Consider the following 26775-nt stretch of genomic DNA (forward strand, 5'->3'; position numbering starts at 1 on the left):
GCCCAATTGGTGTTTTTTTAAGAAGAATATTAAGAATATTTCTTGAAAAATCTGGTCCTTGATCACAACAGACTGACTAATTACAAATGATTTCCTTGAGTTTATTGCTCAGTTGTTTTTATGTTAAGTTTACTTTTTTGTGTTAAACTATTCCTCTCTGATTGAGGACGGAAACTCCACCTGTTTCCCATTCAAGCAGAAGAATCCTGAGAGTCCAGCTCACAGTTTAATGATTCTGTTTAATTTACTGCTGTTGTGGTTGTAATTGTTGTGAAGGATCGTCTCAGGGCTATACCACTAGAGACAATGAGGTATTTCGTATGTGTATGAAGTAATAAAGAGTAGCTATGTTTGGAGGCATGTCAGGAAATTACAGGAAATTGGAGGAATTACACCTGGCCTTTGTGAAAATTACTTTATTTTAAGGCTTTTGAGCTCTTCTATGGACATAATTCACATTAACTGTTTTTGGGTGGATCTCAATTCGATAGCAAAGACATAGATAATAAAGATCCCCCTGACTTCCATGCAACGGACAAAAGGTATTCAGACAATGACACTTGTCACTGAGTGAAAATGACCTTTACAGCAACCATGGAAGAGACCGTCTGGACATCATTGTTGAATTGAGACATCAGGATTGAGATAATAGCAGTATCTAGTATGGGAGGGTTAGGAATAGGGCCAATAGCTGGGGGGGTAAAAAAATAACCAGACAAGATGGTGGACAGGCTATTATTGGCAAAAATACTGTATGATGGTGGGTGACAGCAGAGAAGCAGGGAGAATAGGGGTGTTTGCCTGGGGCTCTACGGACGAACAATTGGGAAGAGGAGGAGAAAGGTAGAGGCTGAGGTTGAAGGTCGCAAGGCTACACAAGGCCTTTGTCCCTGAGTGAAACACAGCAGCTTTTTGTTTGGAGAGAAAGACGAAAGAAAAATCCACCAGAGAAAATAGGCCAGACAGACAGATGGATGGGGAAATCGATGGATTGAGAGATAGAGGAAGGGAGGGATGGAGAACGGGCGGGACGGCGATTGTGACAGACATCCAGAAGGATCTTGGGAATTCGGGCAGCACTCGAGCAAGAAGGCACAAGAGAGGAGCACCTGATGAAAAGATAAAGAGAAAAAGAAAATGTGAGAAGATCATTCAGGGAACAAAGAAAAGCAGCTCAGAATGAGGGATTATCAATAGAATGAGACAGGGGCCAGTTGTCTGACAGTAAAAGAGAAAGTAAATGAAGCATGAAGATTACTGCAAATGCTGTATGCACATATTTTATAACTCTTTCCTTCTTCAACTTGAAAAATGATCAAATGTTTACCTTGAGACATCCACTAAGATAATTTTGCAGCTAGAAGCCGATTCATATTTCCTGTGCTTTCCTGTGCTTCCTGTGCAAGTGTGTGTGTGTGCGGTTTGCTTTCTCTGCCCTATTAAAAATGATTGAAATCAAAGTCAATACTGTTAAATAAATCAAGAGGCGAGGTAGAACAGCACTGAATAAGAAGTAATTTTTTCTTGTCACAAAGGGATAAGAGCGAATTTCTCCAAAGCGGCGCTGTAAATAACTGAGACGTCTTGATGTCAAAAAAGAAAATTGTTGTTCTGGTTGCGTCTTCCAAAGTTTAACTTTGTTATTATGAGACGCTGAAGGCGTAGTGAGGTGCTGGGAAGAAAGAGACGCTGACTGACTTTCAAGCAGGAGACAGCGATTCAGAGTTTTTCCCTACAGGCTTCACCAAAGTTTACATTAAGTTTACACAGTACTTTTTCAATATTGAACTGAGGATATTACCTCTATCACGCTCCTCTTTCCTGCTAGGCTTTAAAACATCTTATCATTCACAGTAAGTTTAGATTTCTCTTTCCTTTGCCAGAAGAGATGAACCCTCGTGCATGGCAGTGTCGGTCCAGCTTGTTTACATGTCTTATACCTGGTGAATATCAGCAGGTTAGCATGCTAACCTTTAGCTCAAAGCACACTCTACCCAAGTGAATACAGTAGATAAATTCTAGCAAGGCTTCCTTTGCATATTATGTTATGTGCTTGTGCTTTAGATTATTAGTCTCATCAAAAGAGATTCTTTTGGTTTCAACAAATAGTTCCATTGCTGGACAGGAGTCGAAAACCCTGTTCCTAACCTTTTTTGAGAGTACGTCATTAGCAGGCAGAGTATCTGTAAGTCTGTTCTGGTTGATTCCTTCTGTGAGCTCAGGCCCCAGTTGATCGCACCAAATCAATGTCTAAACTGTTTGTAACTTCTTTTATTGTTTCCTTGTTTTACTCCTCTGCACATGGAGATTCATTTATCTTTCCACAACTCAAACAGAAGATGTGTTTTACTGTAGCTGGAAAAACAAAAGAAATTGAGGGATGATACTGTATGAGCAAAAATATGGAGCAATAGAGGACAGGAACAGAACAAAAGAGAGAGGTGTCTGCTCAAATGAGACCTCTGCATGCAATTTAAAAACAGCAGAAGCACTGAAGAACATTTAATAATAAAGGATGATACTTTAAATAAAGGATGGAGGGAGTGAGCAGCGTGTACCCAGAAAGCTGCAGGCTACTACAGACCATACGTATTGTATCAGCGTGGCCTCGACTATGTCCTTTGGTCCCTCCAGGGTGGAGGTATGTGTCCATAGATGCTTTTATTTCTCTCTGTTTGATGCGTATGGGCTTTCGCTGTGTGTGGCAAGTGTGTTTGTGTGTGTGTGTGTGATGAGATGAGATTAGACTTCATGCAGGGCTGTAGTTCCATGGAGGCCATCTGAAGCAGCAGGAACGTCAGGAATGCGGGAACCGTGATATGCTTCGCTGTCTCTGTTCCCGCATACTACATGTTCGCCCTCGTTGTGGGTGAGGAAAGGAGAGAAGAGAATGAGAGGAAACAAGGAGTTGAGAATAAAGGCAGAGACATGTGTAGCACATCCATACCTTGTTTTAAACACCCTTTTTCAACCAAACTCTTTGTGTCTCAGCATTAACCTGAGTACTTTCCGGTTAAAACCTTTTGAAAAAGGTCCTTAGACTTTTAATGTTATCTATCCTACCGTACCTTTGGGAGCAGAGTGAAGTCATGTATTTATAGAAAATCGCAGCATGCCACACAGAAAACAAAGCGCCTTAAGAAGAAAACTCATATCTGAGACAAAAGTGCAGAAGAAAAACAAGAAATACACAACCTTGGCCATGCTGTGACAGCAGACAACTGAATTCTACAATCACAGAAAATATGAGAAAAGAAATGTTGATACCGGGATTGACATTTCGAGAGCATGCAGTAGTGTAGGGTTTTTTTCATCTTGGACCAGCGGTGTCAAACTGAGTTATAGTACGAATCGTGGACATCTACTGTATTTGACCACTCTGTGTGTATGTGAGGTGACTGGATTTTTTTCGTGTCAATGAGTTAACATAATGTGTTATAGGACTTTAATGAGTCATTCAAGTTTAATAATAATCAAAACATCATATCATATAGAAACATGATCATCGCCATGCAGCCAATCGGTGTATTTTCTCAAATGCCAGAACACAATAAAATGACATAATGCAAGTGGTCTGTAGACTGACAGATGGAGTAAGCGAAAACTCCCCCGCCGCCTGATAACGCTGTGTGAAGCCCCACTATCAGATGATGAGAAATGTATCAAATGTTTTGACTCGCTGTGTTTAAAAATGGAGAGTGAAGGTTTAGGTGTGGTGTTAGTACGTGTGATAGCAGGTGCCGTTCTCCTGTGGTGCTCTGCTCTCCCATTGTGGCTGATAATTAATGGCTACGGATGAATTACTAGCAGCGAGTCAGCCGTGGTGCCAGCATGACCGTCTCTATTAGTCAAACCCTCACTGATAGATGCACAAACACACATGCAAGTACAACAATGACTAAATGTTTTCAAAAGTGCAGACACTGTTGTCTTTTTCACTATAATAATATTGTAATTCTTTGTTTTTCTCCCTTTCTTTTCCTGATTACTCCCTCCGTTCCTTGTTTCCTCATTCCAGAAGACATCTTTATCCTCCAGGCTAAAGACAAGAAGAATCCTCTGATCTACGGCCTGTTTACCACTTCCAGGTATGTGCCTCTGCAATGTAGAAACAAGGGAATGGACTTCAGTAACTTTAAATTGCAATTCGAAATCTGTGCATCGCTGTTTAAGAGTTAAAAGTAGCAGTATCACAATTGGCGCGAGGCACTGGGAGTGTCTTTAATTTCCACTGGGTGGAAGGTTTTCATTCCTTTAGAGATCGCTCAGTGTAACGAAATGAGTTGACTCATTTGGTTTGATTAGCAACCCACGGCATAAATATGTTTTTTAGTGCAACACTGCAGTACAGCGAGAACCTTCCTACTTTGAGGGTAAAAGAAACAAGATCTGGATAAAATGGATGCGAAGAGAAGGTGTTTAATAGACCATTAAAGGCCTCTTAGGTGTAAATATGACAACATGTACTTGAAGCTTAGATGTAAATTCAGTCGGGGATACTGGAGAAGCGTCTTTCCCAGGAGCCTCCTCTCTCCCTGAGGGTACGTAGTCAGCTGATTGGGGGCAGGCTCGTTGAGTACTAGCCAACCAGACGTGGGCACCGTTTTACGTAAACCAATCGTATCGGTGCTGTCCGTTAAAAGGTTCGATTTCTGTCAGTGGTCATTTCAGCAAGCCCCAGAGGCAACCCTCCACCACCCCAACACCTCCAATCAGCAGGAAACATCTGGCATATCACAGGTAGTCACGAATCAAAGGATTGGTCAAGTTCTTGATTTTTTTCTCCGGCCCAACTTGAAAAAAAGAAAAGACCTGGTATCCCAAATGACACATGAGACAACGCTTTCCAGCTCAGATTTAAAGTTTATTTTTCCCAAAAGGGGGGATATGCCTCATTTAATCTCGGTATCCTGGCCCTGATCTATCCTACGGCTGGATGGAGTCCAAGCCCCAACAACTTTGCACTTTAAATATTTATGCCTGTTTTATAAATGATTGTTGAAAGTTCAGGAATTCAATCTCTGATTAAAAGGACTACATTGGCGGCTGGTGAGATCAGTAGGTAAGAGTAAAAGAGCAAAAAACGCGTTTTATTTTAAAAAACACAAATATTGACTATTGAATATTGATTATTTTCTATTTTATATACTTGTATTGTTTTTTGCTTTTATAATTTTATTTTTATAATATCCCTACAAGAGGGATTCAAAGAATGAAAGTAATGCAGAAACGCAGGTTAATTTTATTTTCATATAAAACAGATGTATGTTAACTTATTGAGAAATATCCTTTTTTTTGGAAGTTATTTTAAAAGATCACATGGAACTTTTAAATTTTGAGGGGAAAAATTGCAAAATACAAAAAGTATTGCCAAAGTAAACCAGAAGGTTTTATAGTTGAAATCGTTACTGAAAAAGAGATCAAAGCATGGAAAATATAAAGCAGCACTGAGAAGGGTTTGAATGTGTGTGCATCTAGGAAGTGGGTTTTTTCCACCTTCCTACCTAAATACCAGAGAGGAGGAGAATGGCCTTTCGCTTCTGGGACACAGCAATGACAATGACATTTAAACATAAAACTGCACTATAAAAGTCAGACAGATGGATGGATTAAAAGAGAGGCTCTCACAAAGACCCACAGCAGGTGAACAATACGTGTACAATACGTATACTGTAGAGGTGACCCAATTAGTCAAATATTGGGCTTTTTAGATTTTGATTCGACAGACAATCTCACAGTAGAGTCATCTCAGGGGCGGAAACATGTAGTAATAAAACAAAGGAATATTAACAAACAACCTCATAACATTGTTAGAGCTCCAGATTTAGTTTTAAATGAATGAACGGTTGTCTTGAATCAGCTGAGGAAGGGTGGTAGAAACAGCTGTTTGCAGCTGGCCTCTCTTTACCCTGTTGATTGGCCCCTCGCTTCCCTGTTGTTTCCCTTCTGCCAGTGGATCGCTACAATGAGGCAAATGGCATTAAAAAGCTGCTGCATGTCAGTAACGCGGCCTCCCTCTTAACTACACACTCATGCTTGTGCACACATGCACGCGCACCTGTGCATCAATATTCTGAAACAACATCTGCAATAGTAACCTGTAGCTCAGCCAGTAATGGGAATCAAATAGGGAGGAAAAGAAGTGGACGTTATTCAATGATCATTCAATTCTTTGTCTGGAGCACCAAAAATATACTGAAAAACAATCACTGAATGTAATAAAGTTGGGGGAAATGTAAAGTGAGGCAAACCAGAAAAAAATAGGCGAGGGAGCGACAAACTGCAGTTCCTCATTTCCTGCAAACTTACCAACGGCAGCACATGCTTTGAAAATAACCCAGTTCCTGAGGCAGACGGCGGGGCTCTACAGTAGCAGCAGATGTATGACGACATTTGGCATGGCGGAGCAGGGAGTTGGTTTAGGTCTGGGTTTGGACCTAAAGTGTCTGGAATCTCAGCGGGGAACGGACAAAAATCCAAAGCATCACCCAGGGTGGGGTCCCAACCACAGAGGAGCTGAGAGCTGAAAGGTCATCCCCTCCGGATGGAAACTTCCCTCACTGGTTCTCTCATAAAGGCACTCACAGACGTGGTTGTCCAGCGCGATGGAGTCAAGAGTTCACCATCCCTCACATGCAATATATATATATATATATATATATATATATATATACTGTATATACATAGATACATAGGGGTCGGATTTTATGAATTTGTGGATCTGCTGTGAGCTTGTTCATTCATACATCTGTTGCTACATTTGTTTGTATATCTCATCCAAAATATCACACGTAACTGATCAAATGATTAATATGAGGAGTTGAAATCCTGTTTAAGCAGCTAAATTCTTGTACTATTTCTGTTGCTTGGATTCTCACCCATCACTTATGCAGATCTCTCAGACTCAGGTGATGATGTTTTGACAAAGAAGGAAAGCATCTTGGATGGGGGTTTCAAGCTGTTGAAAGAATTTAACCTTGATGAGGTGCCATTTAGGGACGCACCAAACACCATCCCACCAACAGGAACCCTGAACTATGTAACCAAGACGTCCTCAGTGGGACCTCTGAACTTCCATCCAGAAAGAAATCCAACTAAACATTTGTTTGGTTCATCTTAGCTTAAGAAAACCACCCTTACGCATCACAACACTGCCTCTGTTGTTATAGTGGCTCTGCTCGTCCAACTTAACTTGAATCTTTAACCCAGATACAGATCTAAACTGCAGTGGCTGTGATGAGCTGTGGTGGGGGATTATGTGCTGAAACCAGCAAATGAGTCCAAGCTGGGCTTTGGGTTGGACTACATTCAGTAAATGGAGCCAGAATATCTCACAGCTCCTCATATTGTGCATACGTACATACAGCGCATAACTTTGTTATTTATTCGCCTGCTCTAGGACCGTTTGAACTCATCAAAGACATGCTGAGGTTCAGTTTTGATTCATGCACGCTGGAGGATGGAAAGATCATAGAACTGCGGTGAATGAGACTCTTGTTTCTTTCTGGTCTCTCCATAGCGATATCCTGAACGGTTCAGCGGTGTGCGTTTACCGAATGGAAGATGTGGTTCGAGCTTTCAAGGGAAATTTCCTTCATGAAGAGGGACCTCAGTATAAGTGGGCAGAGTTCACGGGCAAGGTGCCCTACCCGCGACCAGGCACTGTGAGTTACTCGAGCAGCTGTTTTGAAGCTAAAATACACCACATATCTAAAATGTCGCAGTTGCTTCCAGATATGCTCATCCTTTTATTTATCTCTCTCTCTCTTATTCAGTGTCCCAGTAGCACGTATGGAAGTTACAGCTCAACCAGGCAATATCCCGATGACGTCATCTTCTTCAGTAGGACTCACCCGCTGCTACAGGTTCTAGCTAATAATTACATTTTTAAACATGAATCTAGTTGCATGAGAATGTGGCCTATTTTACAGCAGGTCAAGCATGCTTTACCTCTATTTCCGACCCATTTCATGAGTGAGACAAGGACATTAAAGGAGCCCACAGTCCGACACTGATGAATATACTATATGATGAATAACCAAATACAAAAAAAGGAAATCACATTGTTCATAACCATGACACCGTTTCACTGCATTAGGAAAACGTTCTGCCGCTGGGAGAGCGCCCCCTCCTGGTCCGTGTGGGTGTTCATTATAAATTCAGCAAACTGCTGGTGGACAGAGTGGAGGCAGTAGACAGCACCTACGATGTCCTGTTCATCGGCACAGGTAGAGTGCATTCGCTGCACATTTTATTGAAGTTTTGGAGGGTGTTGGATCGTGTGCCCTGTATTTCACTCCTAATGTGTGTGTTTTGGGAATTGTGTTTTCTGCATCAAACGTTTACTTTTTTTTAAAATTCTGCAGACTCAGGCCTCGTGCTCAAGGCCATCCATCTGCCCAGAGAACACGGGCAGAGCCAGGAGGTCACTCTAGAGCAGCTGCAGGTTTTTCAGGTACAGAAAACTCTGATTGATAATTTGTTATTGTCTGCTGTGTACTATGAGTTTCAATGGTCTGCCTAATTTGGAAATTAATTTAAACCAACTGCTTAAAAAACCTGGATCACTACAGCAGTGAGCTCAGTTTGTCTCAATATTTTGACACTGTTTAAGATTATTGGGGGGAGCCAAAGAGTTTCAGACAAACTTCTATCTTGTCCTAGCAATTAATTCAATGTTTATTTGATCTTCTTTTATTTATCTAGTACAACACTTTTTTTGTCTGTCTCAATTCAACCTTGATTTCTTTTCTCTGTTCCTGACAGCATAAATCACCTGTGACAGCCATGACACTCTCAAAGAAAAAGGTAACAATTAAGAGTGAGAAACAGAAACTAACCTTCAAACTTCCAAACTCCCCGACACATACACACACACACACACACACACACAGCCGTGCAAAACATCATAGTTATCACTTATCTCTCCACCTTGTATCTCCAAGGACAGCCTCATCACCAGTTGCTATGGTTACCCTACCTCTGTTGCTGCAGTAATGACGGGATGCCACACAAGCACATACAAACACACACGGACACAGACAAAGAAATATCCTTTGCATTTTCAAAGTAGTCCAGGTTTCATGAAATAAAAATAAAAAGTTGATACATAAAGATCGAGTTTATAAAAAGCAAGCATCAGAATGTATCTCTCTTTCACACACACACACACACACACACACACACACACACACACACACACACACACACACGCACGCACACACACTCCCTGTGGCCACACAGTGAGATTGTTAACATGTGAGCTGGATGTGTGAATCAGAGAGTCATGACGTATCTGGTTAAGTGGTTGACTGTCAATGAGTCAAACTGTTTTTTGGAGCAAATAGAACAGCCGCTTTCTCTGTTGGCTGTGCGGCATGTATTACTCTTCCTCCACCCCAACCATTCACCACTCGGCCTCCTTCATCCTCCTCCAGCAGTGGTTGTTTGTGGGCTCCAGTGAGGGCGTGTCCCAGCTGGCGCTCTACCAGTGTGAGCTGTACGGCCAGGCCTGCGCTGAGTGCTGCCTAGCCAGAGATCCCTACTGCACCTGGGACGGACACGCCTGCAGCCCCTACATGCCCACTGTACGCAGGTAGGCATGACCAATGACATCCGTTCTTACAAACACACACACATCTGGCCATGTTGGATATCTTTTACAGTATGTTTTTTCCCCTTTAAAGACTGAATGGCTAAGGAGAAATTTTGGAATCAATCTTCTCAAATCTGATCTAAACCACATTTTTTGATACTTTCAAATGTGGGTCAAATTACATCTGAACTCAATTATTTTTTATTACATTTCAAGCGTTTTTTCCAGGCCATAAACACTCTTCTTCTGCAACTTAAAAAAACATTTTGAAATGTATTTCCACTAAACTAAAGTGTTTATGGTGACACCCTTAGTAGCACCATCATCACCATCAGGCCAAATGATCACTTTGCACGAACAAAATTCAATAATGCAAAAGGTCAATTTGGCTGTTGAATTGATTGTGAGAAGCAGATTTGACCTTATAATAAATATCTCTGGAATGTCAGTGCGTTGTTTGTCAATTCCTCACAACACCTCACATTCCATGGTGTAATGAATCTTGCAGCTTCATGAGAAAAATAGTGGATTGTGATTCCTTATTATTTGGATTTGATGTCTTCTTCTCCACAGAAGGAACGCTCGTCACTTAGGGGAGGAAGAGGATCCACTTACTCAGTGTGTCAGACAAGGAGGTGAGGAGCAAACTTATGTTTAAGCAATGGTTTATTCAGAAATACATACAGATACAGTTACAGTGATGTAATCTTGAGAAGGAAATTACTGTAATATTTGAACCTCCCAATGATATTTCCCCAGCTACAGTAAGATACATTTAGGGGAAATTACTAACAATCTTCTTGTTCGATTTTTTTCTACGGCCCAAAATAACAAATGTAATATTGAATATGCAGAGGTGTGGACTCGAGTCATGTGACTTGGACTCGAGTCAGACTCGAGTCATGAATTTGATGACTTGAGACTCGACTCGACAAAACGTACAAAGACTTGCAACTCGACTTGGACTTGAATACCGATGACTCGTGACTTGACTTGGACTCGAGCCTTTTGACTCGAGAAGACTTGCTACTTCCCATGAAAACTGGGGGAGAACATTTTCACACCACCGCGCCGCTCTGTTTATCTGCATCTGTCAAAGAAATGTGCGCCACCTGTAAGCAGAGAGCGCGCTGCCTGCACGACATCCAATCACTGCAGTCCATTTGACCGTATCAACGAGACAGCTCGTTCATGGTTACAAAAATCGGGATTTTTGAACCCGGATTCAGACTCCGATGGAAATCCTCGCCAACATTATGTCAACGTCCGTTTTAAAGTAGTGTAATGAGCTGAGTTAAAGTTATTAGTTAATCAGTTATGCAGATGTTGCATGTGTTCACGTTATGCTTTGTTACCAGCTGTAGTTACGCGAGACAACCCGAGTTTTGGGGGGCCGTGTATGCGGAAGTGTTCGTTCGGCGTGGTGACGGCCAAGTGACCGAAGTTGAGTTGTTTTATATAAATAAATGCAGCGGAGTTGCAAGCCAGTCATCGCCTCCTTATTTACGCTGCAGCATTGGGGTGAGCGTTACAGCACTATAACACAGTCACAGTCGATCCACCATTACCCTTCCCTTCGTAGTCTAGGTCTGTGAGGCAGCGCACCATCACCCAGGGTTCCCCGTCCCCACTATAATAAAAGGACTCGAAATGACTCGAAACTAAAATGGTACGACTTGTGACTCGACTTGAGACTTGTTAGTTGTGACTTGTGACTCGACTTGGGACTTGCTTCGTCTTTGACTCGACTTGACTCGGGACTCGAGGGCAATGACTTGAGACTTGCTTGTGACTTGCCTAACAGTGACTTGATCCCACCTCTGTGAATATGTGACAAAGGACCTTTACAATGTGCACATCATAACACCCCCCCTCTACCCCCTTCATCCTTAGCACTTCCAGAAACAAGCAAAACACTCTGATGCAATAAATGCATTGTAAATGTATGTTGTCAAATAGGCTTAATTTCAAATAATATAACAAGAAAACAATTAGATCTAAAATGGAACAAAAACCAAATTTCCAACCGTATCTTTTATCTCTTTATTTTGATGTCAATCCAGCCGGACTGCAGGTCGAGGCGGAACAGAGGATGATGATGGTTGCCGAGGGCAACAGCACCTACCTAGAGTGTCTGCCCCGATCCAGACACGCTGCCGTTACCTGGTACAAACAGGCTGGAGAGAACAGTCCTGAACTCAACCAGGTACCCCCCCACACCCACACACATTTTACTGAAATGATGTATTCTCTCTAGTTTACAATACCAACTATCTACTTTAGTTAAGAATCCAGCTTGCAACACATTCTTTCAAATGCAGCAACTGTAAATAATAGTTGAGTACGTTGCATGTGCATATGCTATGTTTTGTGCATCAGTCTCATCCACAAGCCGATCATCACTCATTTATATCAGGCCAGACAACCAAATACAAAAAAAACTAAATACTGAGCATTCATCTGATCCCTTTATTTCATTCGCTCTCCAGGTGGTAACAGGCGACCAGCTGGTGGTGATTGAGCGCGGCGTCCTGATTCGTCAAGCCGAGCTGTCTCACGGCGGCGTCTACCACTGCCAGGTGGAGGAGCATGGCTACCACTGGACCGCCGTCACTGTCCGCCTTTCTGTCTGGAGTCCCTCAGTCAATCGCCTACTTGCTTCCTGGTCTGCCTCGTCCTATCAGAGCCCAGGCCAACAGCCCTGGTACGAGGATGTGATGGCGCTGATTCACCCCGGAAACCTCGGCCAGCACTGTCGGGCCCTAGGATACCGCCCCCCACGCAACCAACGTCGCCACAGTGATATCATGGCAGTGCCTAACAAGGAGAAGGAGAAGGGGGAAAGGCACAAGCACGGGGGAGGGCGAGGAGGAGGCGGAGGAAGAGCAGCGGGGAGGAAAAGCAGGAGCAAGCCGCAGCAGAGGGCACCCAGGAGCGCTTGAATGTGTCGCGGAAAAAGGAGCGCAGATTTTCAGTGACTTAAACACACACATACATCTATCTTAACGTTCACATTGAGACACACACACATGTACATGCACACACACTTAACTTATACACAAAGACACACACACATCCTCTGTGTGAAAAGACTATGACATGCGCATGCACTTATCTAGAAACAAAAAAAAGGCATTTTCTCATTATAGTGTGAAACTTTCAGGCCAAGCTATACACAAACAAACTGAAGTATGTACAGTAGGTTGTGAACGAAAAGGAACAAAGACTTGTGAATAAAAAGGTAGAACACCGTAGGCTGCGTAGTATGTTGAACCAGATCACTCAGTTTAACTGACCTGTGTTGTGAAAAAGACAGGGGAAAGGATGCTGTGGACTTTCAGGCTTCTACAAAGAGAGAAAATTCAGCATTTGAAAAGTCATCCAACCCCTCTGAAAGGACTGCTGCCTTAGAGGACCAGACCGGTGGCGTTGCATGTTTTAGCCAATTGATTTTAAAAACACACTGCCCATTCTTCTTTAAAGCAAGGCAGATGTGTTTAGATTGAGTTCATACCTTCCAGGCAGACACTGGTTTCCATTAAATTCAGTACGCTTAGAAAACATCTCAAAGAAATATCTAAAATGCTTCAGAACTCAGAGTTGTGTTATTGCATCTGAAGGCCAAATCTTCACAAAACTTCACAATTTTGTCCAATTGACGAACTACGCAATGTCGGTGGAAAGTCAAAGCAAGAAGACAAACAAGCATTGATGGCTGCAGTTCACCTTCAGAGGCGCCCCCGAAAACACATCAGCAGAGACTGTACTTTAAAGAGCTTAATGGTAGTGAATAGCACTCCTTTACCCCGATGGATTTATACCAACACTACACCTACAAGTGTGAGTTTTACTGGTTTCTTCAGACTGGTGGTCTGTGAGTCTGACCTAAAGGCCAAAGGCAGGGACCGCTTCGACAGGGTTACAGATCTGCTTTCCCAGGATGTTGGTATAATGTTGGTTTAGTTTGCCTGGAGTCCTACATGGCTGCAGTGTGTAGATTTAGGAAATAATGTTAATTGTTACTTAGGAGGAAGAAAGATCTGCACATCAAATCTAACAAACACATTTAGTGGCTTCATAAGTTTCTGGGAAAATACATGTTTAGCTGCTATTGGGGTACAATCAAGCCTCTCCAGTTCTAATGAAACTCAGCATCATGACCCACGGCCATTTTGACAAAACCCAGAAATATATTTCATGGCCGAGTTCTAGTAAGTGAAGCTCTGTATCTATCTTATTGTAATTTTGCTCATGTCTGTTTAATCAGCATACTGATGACTCTGTACAGATCATGCATGTTTTTCAACCTATGGTTCCCCCCCCCCCTAAATGGGCCATTAATGACAATGAGTTGGTTTCAGCTCAACTAAAAAAGTGGAGGTAAAATAGATCGCTGGTCTCGTAGCTCCAACTGCTCATGAAATCTGGCTGTAAATTCTGAAGCAGGCTCAATGTATAATAAAGAAGCCTTTATTATCAGTTAGAACTTGAGAAAGTGCTGAACAGGACCGGTGGCGACTGGACTCTGGCTTGTGGGATTTAAGCAACTTCAGTGACTTTGGAAGGCAGTAAATTGTGATTTGTTCCTAACGTTAAATCCACACTACTTCCACCACTATTTTACTTTGTGCTCAGTGGTATTTTTTCTGTCTGAGGTGAAACTGCTTGTTTCAGAAGTTCAAAACAAACCAATTCAACCTTCATGTCTCATAAAATGGATACTTATTTAAGTATGTTGTTCTAATCTTTCTTAGTATCTATCTACTGTGGCCACACAATCCGCACAGTGCTTTTTTAAATGTCTTTTTCCAATTGTTTTCTGTCTCTTTTGATAGACGTTTCCACCACCATCTGGTGAAATTTAGAAAAATATTGCCAGAAATCAGGGTTATTTTATTGAGAATCCGGCCACTCAAGTGATTGCTTTAGGTCAAAGCACTGTCAGCTGAACTTTTGATGGCTTGTGTTTCTGTTTCTCGGACAGTTTAAGTCGATTTCCAGAACAACGGCTTCTAAATAAATGCTGAAACAGAACTGATCTGATGGAGCAGCAGAGCTGTAGTTTACAGAGATAATGGACAGCGGAAAAGAGAAAAAAACAGACTCACTGAATTAAAACAACACATTTACATTTATAGAGTAGTCCGATAATAACAGCATCTTCTATTTTCTTCTATTTAATCTTCCTACCGGGGCCCTTTAGGTTCCCACTTCCTTTGCATTGCTCTTTGTGTGTATTTCTGCATTTCTGAATATGTGTGCTTGTGCACTATGCATTTGTGTGTATGTGTACGTTTTATAAGAGTGGGATTACAGTGAGAGGAGCTGCATCTAAGGTTCAGAGGCCGAGCCATTAAATCTACCAAACATTTAACTCAGAGAGGGATTGTAGACAAATTTGATGTCGAAAGAAAAATAAACCAGACCAATAGCAGACAGAACCCGCAGAAAATGCACATTCGGCTTTGCTCCTTGGCTTTGGCCACATGAAAGAGCCAACCGTCGCTGAGCTACTTGTGAATGTGTGCGTTTGAGTGAAGTGTTGAGTTTGAGTTTCTATGGGAGTGGGTTGAATGTTGAGAGTGTACAAGTGTTAGGCTCAGCCAAGCCTCAATAAGAAAAGGAGGGGGAGTATGATTCTGGCAGTATGATTCAAATTATAATTAGGATTTGGTTTTCTGCTGTCAAATATGGCATTTATGTTAGTACAAGCCAACATGATTAGTTTGTAAGTATTCACAAACAACATTGTATAAACCGTCGCCACTGACATACTGTCTGGATTGTTGAATGCTAACACATCTTGTTGCTCAAACTTTCAAGTCCACAGTTATACACAATTGAGCATAAATGTCCTCCTCAAAACTCCCTCCTTTCTAACTTCTGCTGCAAACTTGAACTCAACCAGTTTCTTCATATCAGCCTTTCTGGAAAATATGACACTGGTGTTTTCTGTTCTAGTTAAAGTGTTACCTTAACCTAGATATTGGAAGTTATCTTTACATAGACAAATGAAATAATTGTGGTAATAATCAAATAACATCGTCGGCAACATCGAATTAGGCGCTTGTTTTTGGATTCAAAGTGTTGCAACTGAGAAGATGCCAACATTTCATTTAGTGTGCTGCCTGAGCAAAAGTTCTTATTTTGTCTTGGCTCTCACATGAAGATGCATCCAATTCAACAACCTAGAGAATATGACAAATAAAGGTTAAAGGCTCTCTTACTTTTGGACGTCGCGTGTGTATATGTGTGTTCAACACCACAGGATTCAGAGGTAGAACCTCCCTCAAGACATTTTCATGGCGCTGCATTGCGTCCAGTGTGTTTGTGACAAAGACATTGGTGCACGCCTCCTCTCGGTTTATCAGAGCGGCCTGTAGTGTTTTACTGTTGATTACTGTAGTAACATCTCAGCGTTGATATTTGTCCTTGTTATTATCCTGAATGACTTCTTTGAAGACAGAATTAAATGGTCTTAAACTGATCTCTCATGTGCAGGAACTTGTTTCTTTCCTTTTTGTAGATATGTATAAAGGTCTGCTTTCAAGTGAGAATGTTTGTGTTTTGTGGTTTATTATAGTGTTGAGAAATAGGAGTACATGCTGAACCACACTAAAACACGTATATACTGTACATATAACATACAAGTGAATAAATACGGCCCCTCTGAAATAACATAAATATTGTTCTTTTTTTCAGGTGATTATACTTATAGATGTTTTATTTCCACACGGTACTCCCACACGGTTCCTCTAAATCGGAAAACACATTATTGATCTCTTGGTCCATGATTCTATTCTATGAAGAGCAGCTCTTTGGACTTTCGTTTGAGAAAAATATACAAGCTCAGATATTAAACCCAAACTGGTTTGGACACAAACTCTTGGACAGTTATTTTACGAGGATTCCTTCCATTCCAGGGAGCTTTATTTCTGAGACACGGTCCATCACTTTGTTCACAAAACGCTACCATCCACCACCGAACCACTACCCACCGCTGCCAAAGTGACCACATATAGTCCTATACCATTTAATGTTCAAATACTGGTATGTTGTGCTGAGCAATCATTGGGTCAAAGATGCGTTCCAATCGAGCTGGATAACCTTCCCTTCAGTTTTTTAACTGTTTCCATTCTCTTGTGGTATAGGCAGGCGGTCAGTACATCCTTGTTTTCTGCTGTTTGTTTATAACGTCACTCATGCACGATCATTTTCAACCTTGACTAGCTATTCATCAACTAGGTGCAACTGTGGCCTTAAATTTCATACACTGCATGCTTGAATTTGTGAGCTTTGAAATCATTGACAGGAGGAAATGGACTAAGCTCCAGTTTGAGGAACAGGATATTACAGAACGAAATAAGGTATGCATTTAAAATAAACGCTGTATTTCCTTTGTAAAGAGACATTCTTTCCCCACTGCATCTCACGAGCATCGACTGATTCCAGACTTTCACCTAGTGGCCAAAGGATAAGACCTTGCCTCGCAAACTAAATCCCATTTTGATAAATAAATGCTATTTGGTGTCAAACTACACTTGAATGAATCAGGATTTTTATTAAATGCAATTAATGTTCTGGTATGTAAGCGTTGTAAACTAGTTCTCATTGTTAATTAGTAACTTTTCATCTTTCACTTTTTTTTACTTAAATAGAGTGTACTGAGAGGTCATTTTTTGTTTCTCACCTGGCCAACACAGTACTCATGTTTGCTTTGTTACAGAGCTGTTAGCTTGGATATCAGAATAAAACTGTTACTACATTTACTAATAGTCTGGGGGGGTGTGGGGGTGTTACGATATACTTGTTTTGACAAGTATATATTGATATTCCTCACGGCAGTGTGTTGCATGGTCCAAAAGATATTCAAAATGCTGAATAAAGAACGTTATTTCCTGTCACTAAAATTCTCTACAAGATATCAAAATAATTGTATCATTGCAAACTATCCTGGCCATGATAATCATGTAGTGATTATAGCTTTAGTCTGACTACAGCCGTGGGGGATTAGGGCTTAAATGTAACTGGGAACAATTAAAAAGCAAAGCTCAATCTTGAACATCATGAAGATAGTGAAGAAGTGATTCAAACCACAAATACAAAGCAGATTTGTTAAAAAAAAACAAAAAGGGTCTGGCATTGTTACTGACCATTTGAAAGTAATCCACAGCCACGGTTTCAACATCTGCCTCCAGATGTGTGTACACAATTATAGATTCACAAAAAAATGAATTTACAGGCGTGGTAATTGAGAATTAATCTTTATTCATTGGCATTTTTTGTTCCCTCCCAGGAATTTAATAAAAAACTGCACCATGGCTGGATTATGCACTTCATCATAGGAAACAAGCAGTCAGTAGGAGACACTTTTGGCATTTGTCACACGGGTGACTCATTCACTTTTATGACTTTTTCCCCCAGTGCTCAGTCAACCAGTCCTTTTCTTTTCACCATTTTACTCATAAAAACGTCCCAGCATCCCCTTCAATGCAGTTCAACCTGCTGCATTAACATGTGCATCAAAGTATTATTTTAAAGCTAACTGTGAATCTCAAATGAATTCCACTGGACATTAAAGGGCTTCATGGGGGCTGAATATGCACATATTTCCACATCTCTCTTTGAATTTGTCCTTTCCCCTGAATTGCAAACATTTGATCTTCTGGCCAAGTACTTTTTAACGAATACATTTTCATCTACGCTGGCCCCGCCAACCTTTCAAATTACCTTTTAAAACGCTCAACTAAATATCTTAGAATGTAAATACTTTTTCTTGTTTTTGTAAACACTTGTGGGACACTGTCATAATGCCTAGGTAAATATATATTTACCAGGTAAATACCAGGTAAATATTCATTAAACAGATCCTAGACTTCCAGTTAAATTAACTTTCTCTACCACTGATACATGGTACTTTGTACACTGAACTATTGATGTATATCATTTAAAACAGAGGATTCCTTTGGAGTTCAGAGTAAGGTCCTGTCTTCCTGCAATATAACTCTTTGCAGTTTGAGGTTAATTTTCTTGCCGTCACCAGTTGATGAGTAGCATGTGCATACAACATTGGGGGAAGGTCAGGTTCATATCTTGGTTCAACTTGCCCCTGAACTGAGATGCAATTCATATTTTTGATTTACGGGACTAAGACCTATGGGCCCTCGCTGTCATTTTGGATGTGCATTTGAAACATACAGTCTTCTCTTTGAAGACACGTTGTTTCGATTTGCTTTGGTTGCCTCATTTTCATGAACGTTGCCTTTCTTGTGGCAGTTACTTGTCTGTTTTAAAAAGGTGCTTTCTGACAGTGATCTAAATTCTGACAAAGGTCGTGGTAGTTATCACGTGTTCGATTGGGGAACTCTGGAAGCCATTGGCGGATTTTGGAGGTCTTAGTTAATGGTGGCTTTAATGTTCGAAATGGGAGAAAAATGCCAAATCAGCAGCAGTAGGGAGAGAGCAGCTGGCCTGGATGGATGGGGCTGATTACCAATTTTTCCAGAGCCTTAGATGTGGTGACAGTCTGTATTATAGTCTGTTCACCAATCCTCTCTCTTGTGCAGCAGTGTTTGTTATTTCTTGCCACATTCAAGGGTTTAAAAAGCCAAAGAAGACCTATATTGTGCAGGGAAACAGGCTGTCCTCTAATTATTTAAATCTCCTCCTCCTCCAGTCCTTTTCACCAGTAGTAATGAAGTGTAGAGTAGTGAATAATTGCACACATATTTCTTAAATTCATTAATGGTCTATGAGGCGAAACAAGAACAACAGTTTATCAGCTCACTGGACACGACTGTGTGACATTTGCCCTTGCTGTCCTTTTGCAATCAGCCAACTTATTTTAATGAGGACTGGACATGAGAAGATACTTGTTTGTGAAACAGTACTGTGAGCACGGTGTCACAAAAAGAAACAGCAATCATGTCATTATGATTCCTAAAATGTAAACAAATTTAATGTTGCTGACATAAATATTTGAGTACTCTTTATGCAGGAGTTTGCTGCTTGAGCACCTGCTGTAGTTTTAATGTGATCAGTACACAGTCACCATCTCCTAAAAACCATGCACCTGATCAGTAAGCAACGGAGTTGAGAACAAGACTGCTATGGTTTGGGATGTGCCGTAGCATTAGTGAAACAATTAGTTTCCCCATTGTCTAATCTATGCAATCAACTATGGTTGTTACATGAACACAGGACACATTGACCATTGGGAATATGATACGCTTTAAAAGCTTTAAAAAAATAGATAGCTTATACTTGAACTTGTTTTTATATATCCTGCACATAAGATGCATTCATGTATAACGTGAGACCATCAGGAAACTATGCTTCTATTTAATTTGAATCATGAAATTCGCCATATTCGGATTGTAATTTTGGGGTAGTAGTATCCTGAGAGACTGTGGTGTTTGTCTCCACCTGCAGGAAAACGCAGATGAGGACAGGATGAAAAGTGATGCTGTGGCTAGAGACAATAAACTCACAGGTACAATATGCGAGGTTTAATTGTGGCGCACGATGCACTGCTCGAGGAATACTTCACGTTAGGTCTGCTTTTATGGACTGCTTTTGTAACAATAGCTGTATGTTAAGAAGTGTCAATAGAACAGTGCGGCTATTATTCATATATAAATATAAATATATATATATATATATATACACACTTGCTTATATATATATAAGTATCATTGTATCATATAAGTATCATTGTTTATTATCATTGTTGTGCTGTTGTTGCAAGGCGGAACCTTTCTCTCGAGAATCGTGGGGAAGGATTTTGTTATCGGACTTGGTTGTTACATCTTTTTTTAACAGGAACTACACAGGTGAGTGTTTTCTTCGTGAAATTAAGCTATGACGTACTATCATATGACTTCATCAGTACAGTAGTCACATGCTTTTCACATTCAATAACCATGTGTCGTGTGACCGTGAGATACAATAACACACGAGCCGTGAAAGCATTGTGATTTAAAGGCCCGGACAGCAAACGTTAGCCATTAGCCAACATTCAACGTTTAACGTTACGTTGACAGCGACTCTGAGGCTCATTAGAGGACATCAACTTCCTCAACGCTGACGGGAAGTTATTCACGTCTCCTTCATCTCTTTTTGGTAATTGTCCACGGATTTCAGATCAACCTCCTCATTCGCTGCTTGCTTAAAACCAGTAGAGTGCTTTGCTAGCTTGCACTAACTTAACGTTAGTTAACGTCAAGTGTTTACGCTAATGCTAAGCTAAGCAACCTAACGTAACGACATTTCACCCTCAACCACACATTGGATCCTGCTAATGATAGGACGTTATGAGTGAATACGCATGGCCATTTAAATAGTAGAATATAAAGATGAACGATGATGATGATGATGTTATTGGCTTCACTTGAACAGTTGAGTGTTAACGTTGAGATGTCTAAGTTATGGCTTCCAGATGTTTTAGATATCTGTAGAAGTTGATAAAGCCGCAGTCGCTTGTCAAATCTTGCACCAAGGCATTAACATGTTTAACATCTGTGGAGCTCGCAAGTGAATATAATATGTATATATTAGAATTCTTCACATCTCCACTCGCTTCATACAGGATACCAAGGGACTAAATAGAACTAAACACCAGCAGAGGGGCTATGATATAAACTAAGAGGTTAAAACATCACGTTGAGCCATACAAGAGCTTTTTTGGCTGTTTTGAAATCAGTGATTTCCAAGAATGTAAACCTCGATTTACATTGATTTAATATATTAAACTAAAGCGAACATGACCTTTGTTATGTCTTATGTCTTTGTTATTGTAGGTCAGCTAGAACTCCAGAAATCTACTACACAACAATACATAGATTACCCATCTACTATAATATTATATATACACTGGTGAATATGAACAAGTGTGCCATTTCTCTATTGAAAACCTTTCTGATCAGACTATATTTAATTTGTAGTAAAGTCCATGTTTATGCTCCCCAGCCAAATGTATATACAAAAAACATTGTAGAAGTAGAAAATATATATCTCGTTAGCAATAATGATCCCTGTAGACAGTAAGTCCCAGAACACTGTATTTGAATCATAAATCAAAGGTTTTTCCTCATCAGCAGGTGGAGGGATGAGTCTCTCCCCTGTGGGTGGCACAGTAGTGCCAGAAGCAGCTAACGGGGTTTTGACACCCGTCTCTTCAGAGAAAGGACCTCACGTTCCGATCTCGGTCAAATTTGCGGGGAGCAGAGAGCCATGTCCTGGGGAGGAAGATACAGAGAACCACGTAGATGCGGAAAACAGAGTTTACGATGGCGAAAGCCACCTGGGCACAGAGAAGTACAATAATGGAAGAACATCTACTAGTTTTACACAGCACACCCCTCATGTGACAGACGCCTCACTGCCTGCTGCCTCCCGCACAGGAAGCACAGACATTTGTGAGGCCTGTGACAATGTTGAGCCTCCTGATGCAGCTCCTTTGTGGGACCCGGCACAGCAAGCACACTGCAAAGAGTCATCTCAGCGAGGAGGCCTTGCCGCTACAGGCAGACAGCAGAATGAGACAGACTCCTCAGATAGAGACAACGACAGTCGAGAGAAACAGGATGAGGAGGAAGATGAGAAAAATGAAAAAAAGTGGATTAATCAGCGTGCAGGAGGGAGAACAAAGGCAGAGGTGAGTGGGCTGGGGTCTTCATTGGATCATGTGAACCAGATTGAGTGGAGGACAGCATTGGATTAAGATTGGAAAAGCAGGTTCAATTTGCACAATCTGAACTGAGGTTAATGCAAGTAAATGTTGTACAGAAGCTGTCACTGTCACAAACGGTCACACAAATGGCTTGCTTTTAAATTAACTCAATCCTGAGACTTTAGTGGGCCTCAAATGAGCCAACACACATTTACCAACGTCTCACAACCAAGTTGGTCATCATCTTTTTTTAATAAAAAAAAAAAAAAAAAAGGGAGTCCAATTGGTAGAGTGGTCTTATGAACATAAATGATAATGGGTAGCACTTTTGCCGGCTCATAATGAATTATTCCTACAGGAGTATGATATGCTAAGCAGTAATTTAAGTCCTTTTATTCACCTCCTTCTCCATTCTTTTTTTTAGTCTTCACGACACTACTCCTCCTCAGCCCCTGGTCCCAGCACCTCGTCCACTTCCACTCCTCCCCCCCCTCTTCTTCCCTCAGACGATATCCCCTGCCCTCCCCACGTCATGGCCCAGGTCTGGGTACGCAACGTCAGGGGGATGCAGGACAGCAAGAGCCTGGATGAAATCAGCCAAGCTTGTGGAGGTACATATCCCTCAAACGGGTTTTATTTTATGTTGACTGCAGAAATCTAGTGGGTACTGTAACTAAATTAAGTAGGTCTTCCCGAAACCTCCACCCCCTCCGCCCGCTGAAAAGGTGTCTTATTTTTCCTTGCACGTGGGAAACCTTTTGGTGTATTCTCCACAGGTGGTTCGGGGCCCCGGGTTGGGGGCAGAGGAGGCCAGTCAGAGGGCCGCAGGGCCACTATCTCCTCAGCTCTGGAGCTAGAGGGGACAGTCAGCCAAGACGGGGATCTGACTCATTTCATCACCAAGAACCTGGAGCAGAAAATCAAAATGAGCTCCAAGCCCAGTCTGGACTGCAGTGACTGTGAGTAACTTGATGTGATGAAGGGAATCCTTCCTCATTCCTCATCGTCATAACTCCAAGTCAAGAAGTCATATAGAACATTCAGTACATAGTGGACAATCTGAGCTTTTCCTTGCTTTGTTGAAATGGGCTTTCAGCGCATGTGAGCGTGCACCACTGGCTAGCTCACGCCCGCTGCGCTCACTCCTTTCAAATGCCGGTAACAGCGCGTTGTTTAGCATCAGGGGATGTGTGAGTAGATGTAAAATACAGTTTATATGTGTTTTATATGTATTGGGATCAAGAGTCCCTAAGAAAAGAACAGTTTGTATTTTCCTCTGCGCGTGGTGGGCTCAGTACTTGCTTTTCAGCAGGTTAGTTGCACTTTTACCAGCAGTGGTGCTGCTGTAGTCTGTCTGACCTCAAGTCAGATTCACAGCCAGCCAACAGCCCGGTCTGCCACCATGCATTATTTTTGCATGACTTGGATCAGCTCTTTCCTTAGACTGGTTGAACATTTTAAGATTTGTAAATGCAGCTGGTTGTCCTGTGTAGTTACAACTTGAGGGACATAAAACGGGACTTGTGGATGAAGAAACAGTCCCTCGGGTTTGTTGATCGAATCCCAATCAGCAGGGTGACAAAGCCAAGCCTGTCCATCAGCAGCCAGGGGATAGAGGCTGAACCGCTGCCCTTCAACCACAGGAAATAAACCCATCTGTATTCCAGTGTCTGCTGAACCGGACACTCAATTTAAACAGGGCACCACAGCCAATGTGGCCTCTGTGGGAGCTCATTCGCTCCACCTGCTGATTGAATTAGGATAGATGACTCAGGCTTAGTTTGACAGGAAGGATTCCTCACCGAGGTTCTGCTTACGGGAATCCATTTCACGCACAGCAACCTGCTCATCACTTCTACCCCACCATTTAGAGCGTATGTGTTGTTTTTGTGATTTGTTTGTCTATTTGTAAGAGCAGCTGTTCCTTTTAATGGGAAACACTCACCAGTTTCTCTTGCGTGTCATTTGCGTGACGTTTTATTTGTATTTTCGCTTGAAAAAACTATTTCTTTGAGGTCGTCGTTCTCTCGCGCTCGCACACGTTATCTGAATCCAAGTTTGTGGTTCTCCTGGAAAAAAAAGTAAACCACATTTTTTACAATCAAGTTAAATCGAGTTATTTGTCCTTCCTTTATCAATCAAAATGTTAACAATGGCCGGCTCCAGGGCACTTTAAGTATTCAATTTTTTTCTCTTTATCTTACATACTACAGTACTTGCGTACGTTATCATTCATAAATCATCATTATTTCTCACCAGCGGACTGTTCAGGTCCCATCTACCGAAGCCGGGGATTGTCCCGGAGACCAGCGGACATCCCGCCCATCGATCCCGCCGTCCTGTTGGATCTTCAGAGACACACCCAGGATGTGGCGCACAGTGTGGAGATGATGATGCGGAGCCTCAACGGGACAATTCAGAATGTGAGTCTTCTGTTCATGATGCATATGCGTGGGTTTGAGCTACTGTATGTCTCAAATATATATCCCATATCTGTTTTTATTAATGGATCGATCTCTCTGTCCCCGACTGTTCCAGATGACAGCTCTCAGTGTGGGCTACATTCAGACCTACAGAGACTCAGTGGACAGCTTGGGAGAGTCTGTCGACATGAGTATAAAGGTGACACCGTGGATCTGTATTTATCCCTATGTGTGTTATTTTGACAAAAATAGTTGAGCTGGTTGGTGGTAGTTCTTGGGAAATGTTGCATGAATTGCCCTAAATCCTCTTGCACACATTATATTATTTTGCCATAATAAACAGTACAAGAGGAACAATTTATTTTCTTACCATGAAACCTGTCTGTTAAAACCGGTTACCAAAGCAAATCAGCTTGGATCCAAAAAGATGCTACAATATGCAAAGCTCTCATCATTTTGATTCTCTCCATGTTCCCATCATGTTATTCCCTTTCGAAATGGCTGGTATATATTAAAGCTTCGGCGCTTTTACTGGCTGTGCTCTGATTCCGCTCCCCTAGGGCATGTACACACTGATGGCTCGCTGCGAGGAGCTGGACCGCTCCATGCAGCCCATTCACACCCTGTCGGCCCAGATCCGTGACATCAAGCGCACCCTAGACGCTCTGGAGGCGATCTGCAAGTAGCCGCTTTTCAACACACGGCCCAGCTGCAGAGTTCCAGCAGGGAGCACATCCGGAATGGTGCTGAGTGCAAGTCAACCCACCTTTCTGCAGGCAGCAGGTTAAATAATGAGCGCACCTCTTGATTCCAGGAACCATTGCTACTAGGCATGCTGGGATTCAGTCAGTCCCGCCGCTTGTTCGTCATTTGAAGATGATCATTGTTTGTTTGTTTTTGAGATTCCAACTGAATTGCCATTGATTTGCTGATTTGATTCTGTGTTTTAAAAGCCACCATCACATCCTCTAATGAATTGGTCGTGATACGTACCTCACTAAGCAACCTGTTTTGGAGACACTCGGTCCAGTGCCCTGAACACACACACACACACATACACACAAGAAGAAGATCCACTCCTACAAACCGATCCTTGAAGATGAGTTTACAGTCTGTGGAGGAATATTGTGTCGTTATCCGTCCAGGCCGCTTTTTTCAGATTGCACTAATGTTTGCTCACCACATGGGGGCGATGTCTCTCTCTCTCTCTCTCTCTCTCTCTCTGCGGATAGAGAGGACAGAGTGAACTGCTCAGTAGACAGACCTTTGCACATGGAACTGAAAGTCTATTTTTTAACCTTATGCAACAACCGATTCTTTCACTGCAGGCTTAATGAGGGGAGCTTCAGTTCTGTCTCTCTGTCCGTCTTTGTTTTAATATTTATTTATTCAGTTTTTGCAGCGTGCTAGCATTTTTCAACAACACTGCAAACTACACTGCTACTCTGTTACTGGAAACTAACCAGTACAAATGGAATTTTCTCCACTGAACTCGAGCATTTTGAGTAAGGTCAAATACTGCTTGAGGGTACTTGTCGGAGGTAATGAAAGTGTTTCACTTTTTCTACTCGGATTCTGTCATGCTGTTTATCAATTAAAAACTTGCAAACTTTATGACTCACAGGTCTTCTTCTGTAATTTAAAGACACATACAGGCCAGGTGTTGTATAACCTTGATTTCCTCATTTTTTGTGGCAATCAAAGATGTTTTTTTTAATTGGTGGGATAAGCAGATTTCTCCAGTTTTCCCAATGGCATTACATATTTGGCTTTGTACTTATTTGACCCTTAAATGTCATCAAAAGTAGAAACTTGATCAATTTAGCCAACCTGAAGACTGAAGCCAACTAATGAAATCTGAATTTATTGAAGAACCCGTAATTGCTTCTGCTTGCACTGACCAGTCACAAAGAAACAGCCTTGGAAGCCACTGGAAGGATTGGACCACTCGTTTCAACATCACTGGATTTGGGATTCAGTCTTGGCATGTGAACATGGACTTTTGAGAAAATGTATTAATTTAATCCAAGCTGAAAGATAAGCCACAGTATCGCTTGAGTCTGTGGTACGTCTCATTGCACTGGTGG

At 41.7% G+C, this 26775-nt stretch overlaps 2 protein-coding genes across 4 annotated transcripts in view; both read left to right on the forward strand.

Annotated features, from left to right (window-relative positions):
* Window positions 1–12625, forward strand: part of sema3h (sema domain, immunoglobulin domain (Ig), short basic domain, secreted, (semaphorin) 3H) — a 177607-nt gene extending 164982 nt beyond the window's left edge. Inside the window, exons 9-18 of one of the 2 annotated variants that reach the window (XM_037456950.2) lie at window positions 4019–4088; window positions 7520–7664; window positions 7776–7865; window positions 8099–8228; window positions 8367–8455; window positions 8767–8808; window positions 9438–9595; window positions 10169–10230; window positions 11659–11801; window positions 12085–12625. In XM_037456950.2, coding sequence (XP_037312847.2) covers window positions 4019–4088; window positions 7520–7664; window positions 7776–7865; window positions 8099–8228; window positions 8367–8455; window positions 8767–8808; window positions 9438–9595; window positions 10169–10230; window positions 11659–11801; window positions 12085–12537 — 1382 coding nt within the window. In that variant the 3' untranslated portion in view covers window positions 12538–12625. The remainder of the gene's footprint in view (window positions 1–4018; window positions 4089–7519; window positions 7665–7775; window positions 7866–8098; window positions 8229–8366; window positions 8456–8766; window positions 8809–9437; window positions 9596–10168; window positions 10231–11658; window positions 11802–12084) is intronic. The other variant, XM_037456951.2, reaches the window with a different exon arrangement.
* Window positions 12626–20343: 7718 nt separating this feature from the next.
* On the forward strand, window positions 20344–26302 carry borcs6 (BLOC-1 related complex subunit 6). Of its 2 annotated transcripts, none has more exons than XM_037456947.2 (7): window positions 20344–20427; window positions 21691–22250; window positions 22690–22876; window positions 23042–23224; window positions 24525–24688; window positions 24804–24887; window positions 25249–26302. In XM_037456947.2, the coding sequence occupies exons 2-7, from the start codon at window positions 21702–21704 to the stop codon at window positions 25372–25374; spliced, it is 1293 nt and encodes a 430-aa protein (XP_037312844.2). In that variant the 5' UTR covers window positions 20344–20427; window positions 21691–21701; the 3' UTR covers window positions 25375–26302. The 2 variants fall into 2 exon arrangements, with proteins under 2 accessions (XP_037312844.2, XP_062419629.1); XM_062563645.1 differs by lacking the exon at window positions 20344–20427 and adding an exon at window positions 20447–20716.
* Window positions 26303–26775: the final 473 nt, after the last annotated feature.

The sequence above is a fragment of the Pungitius pungitius genome, chromosome 1, assembly GCF_949316345.1.
Source record: "Pungitius pungitius chromosome 1, fPunPun2.1, whole genome shotgun sequence".
In the NCBI taxonomy this organism is placed as follows: domain Eukaryota; kingdom Metazoa; phylum Chordata; class Actinopteri; order Perciformes; family Gasterosteidae; genus Pungitius; species Pungitius pungitius.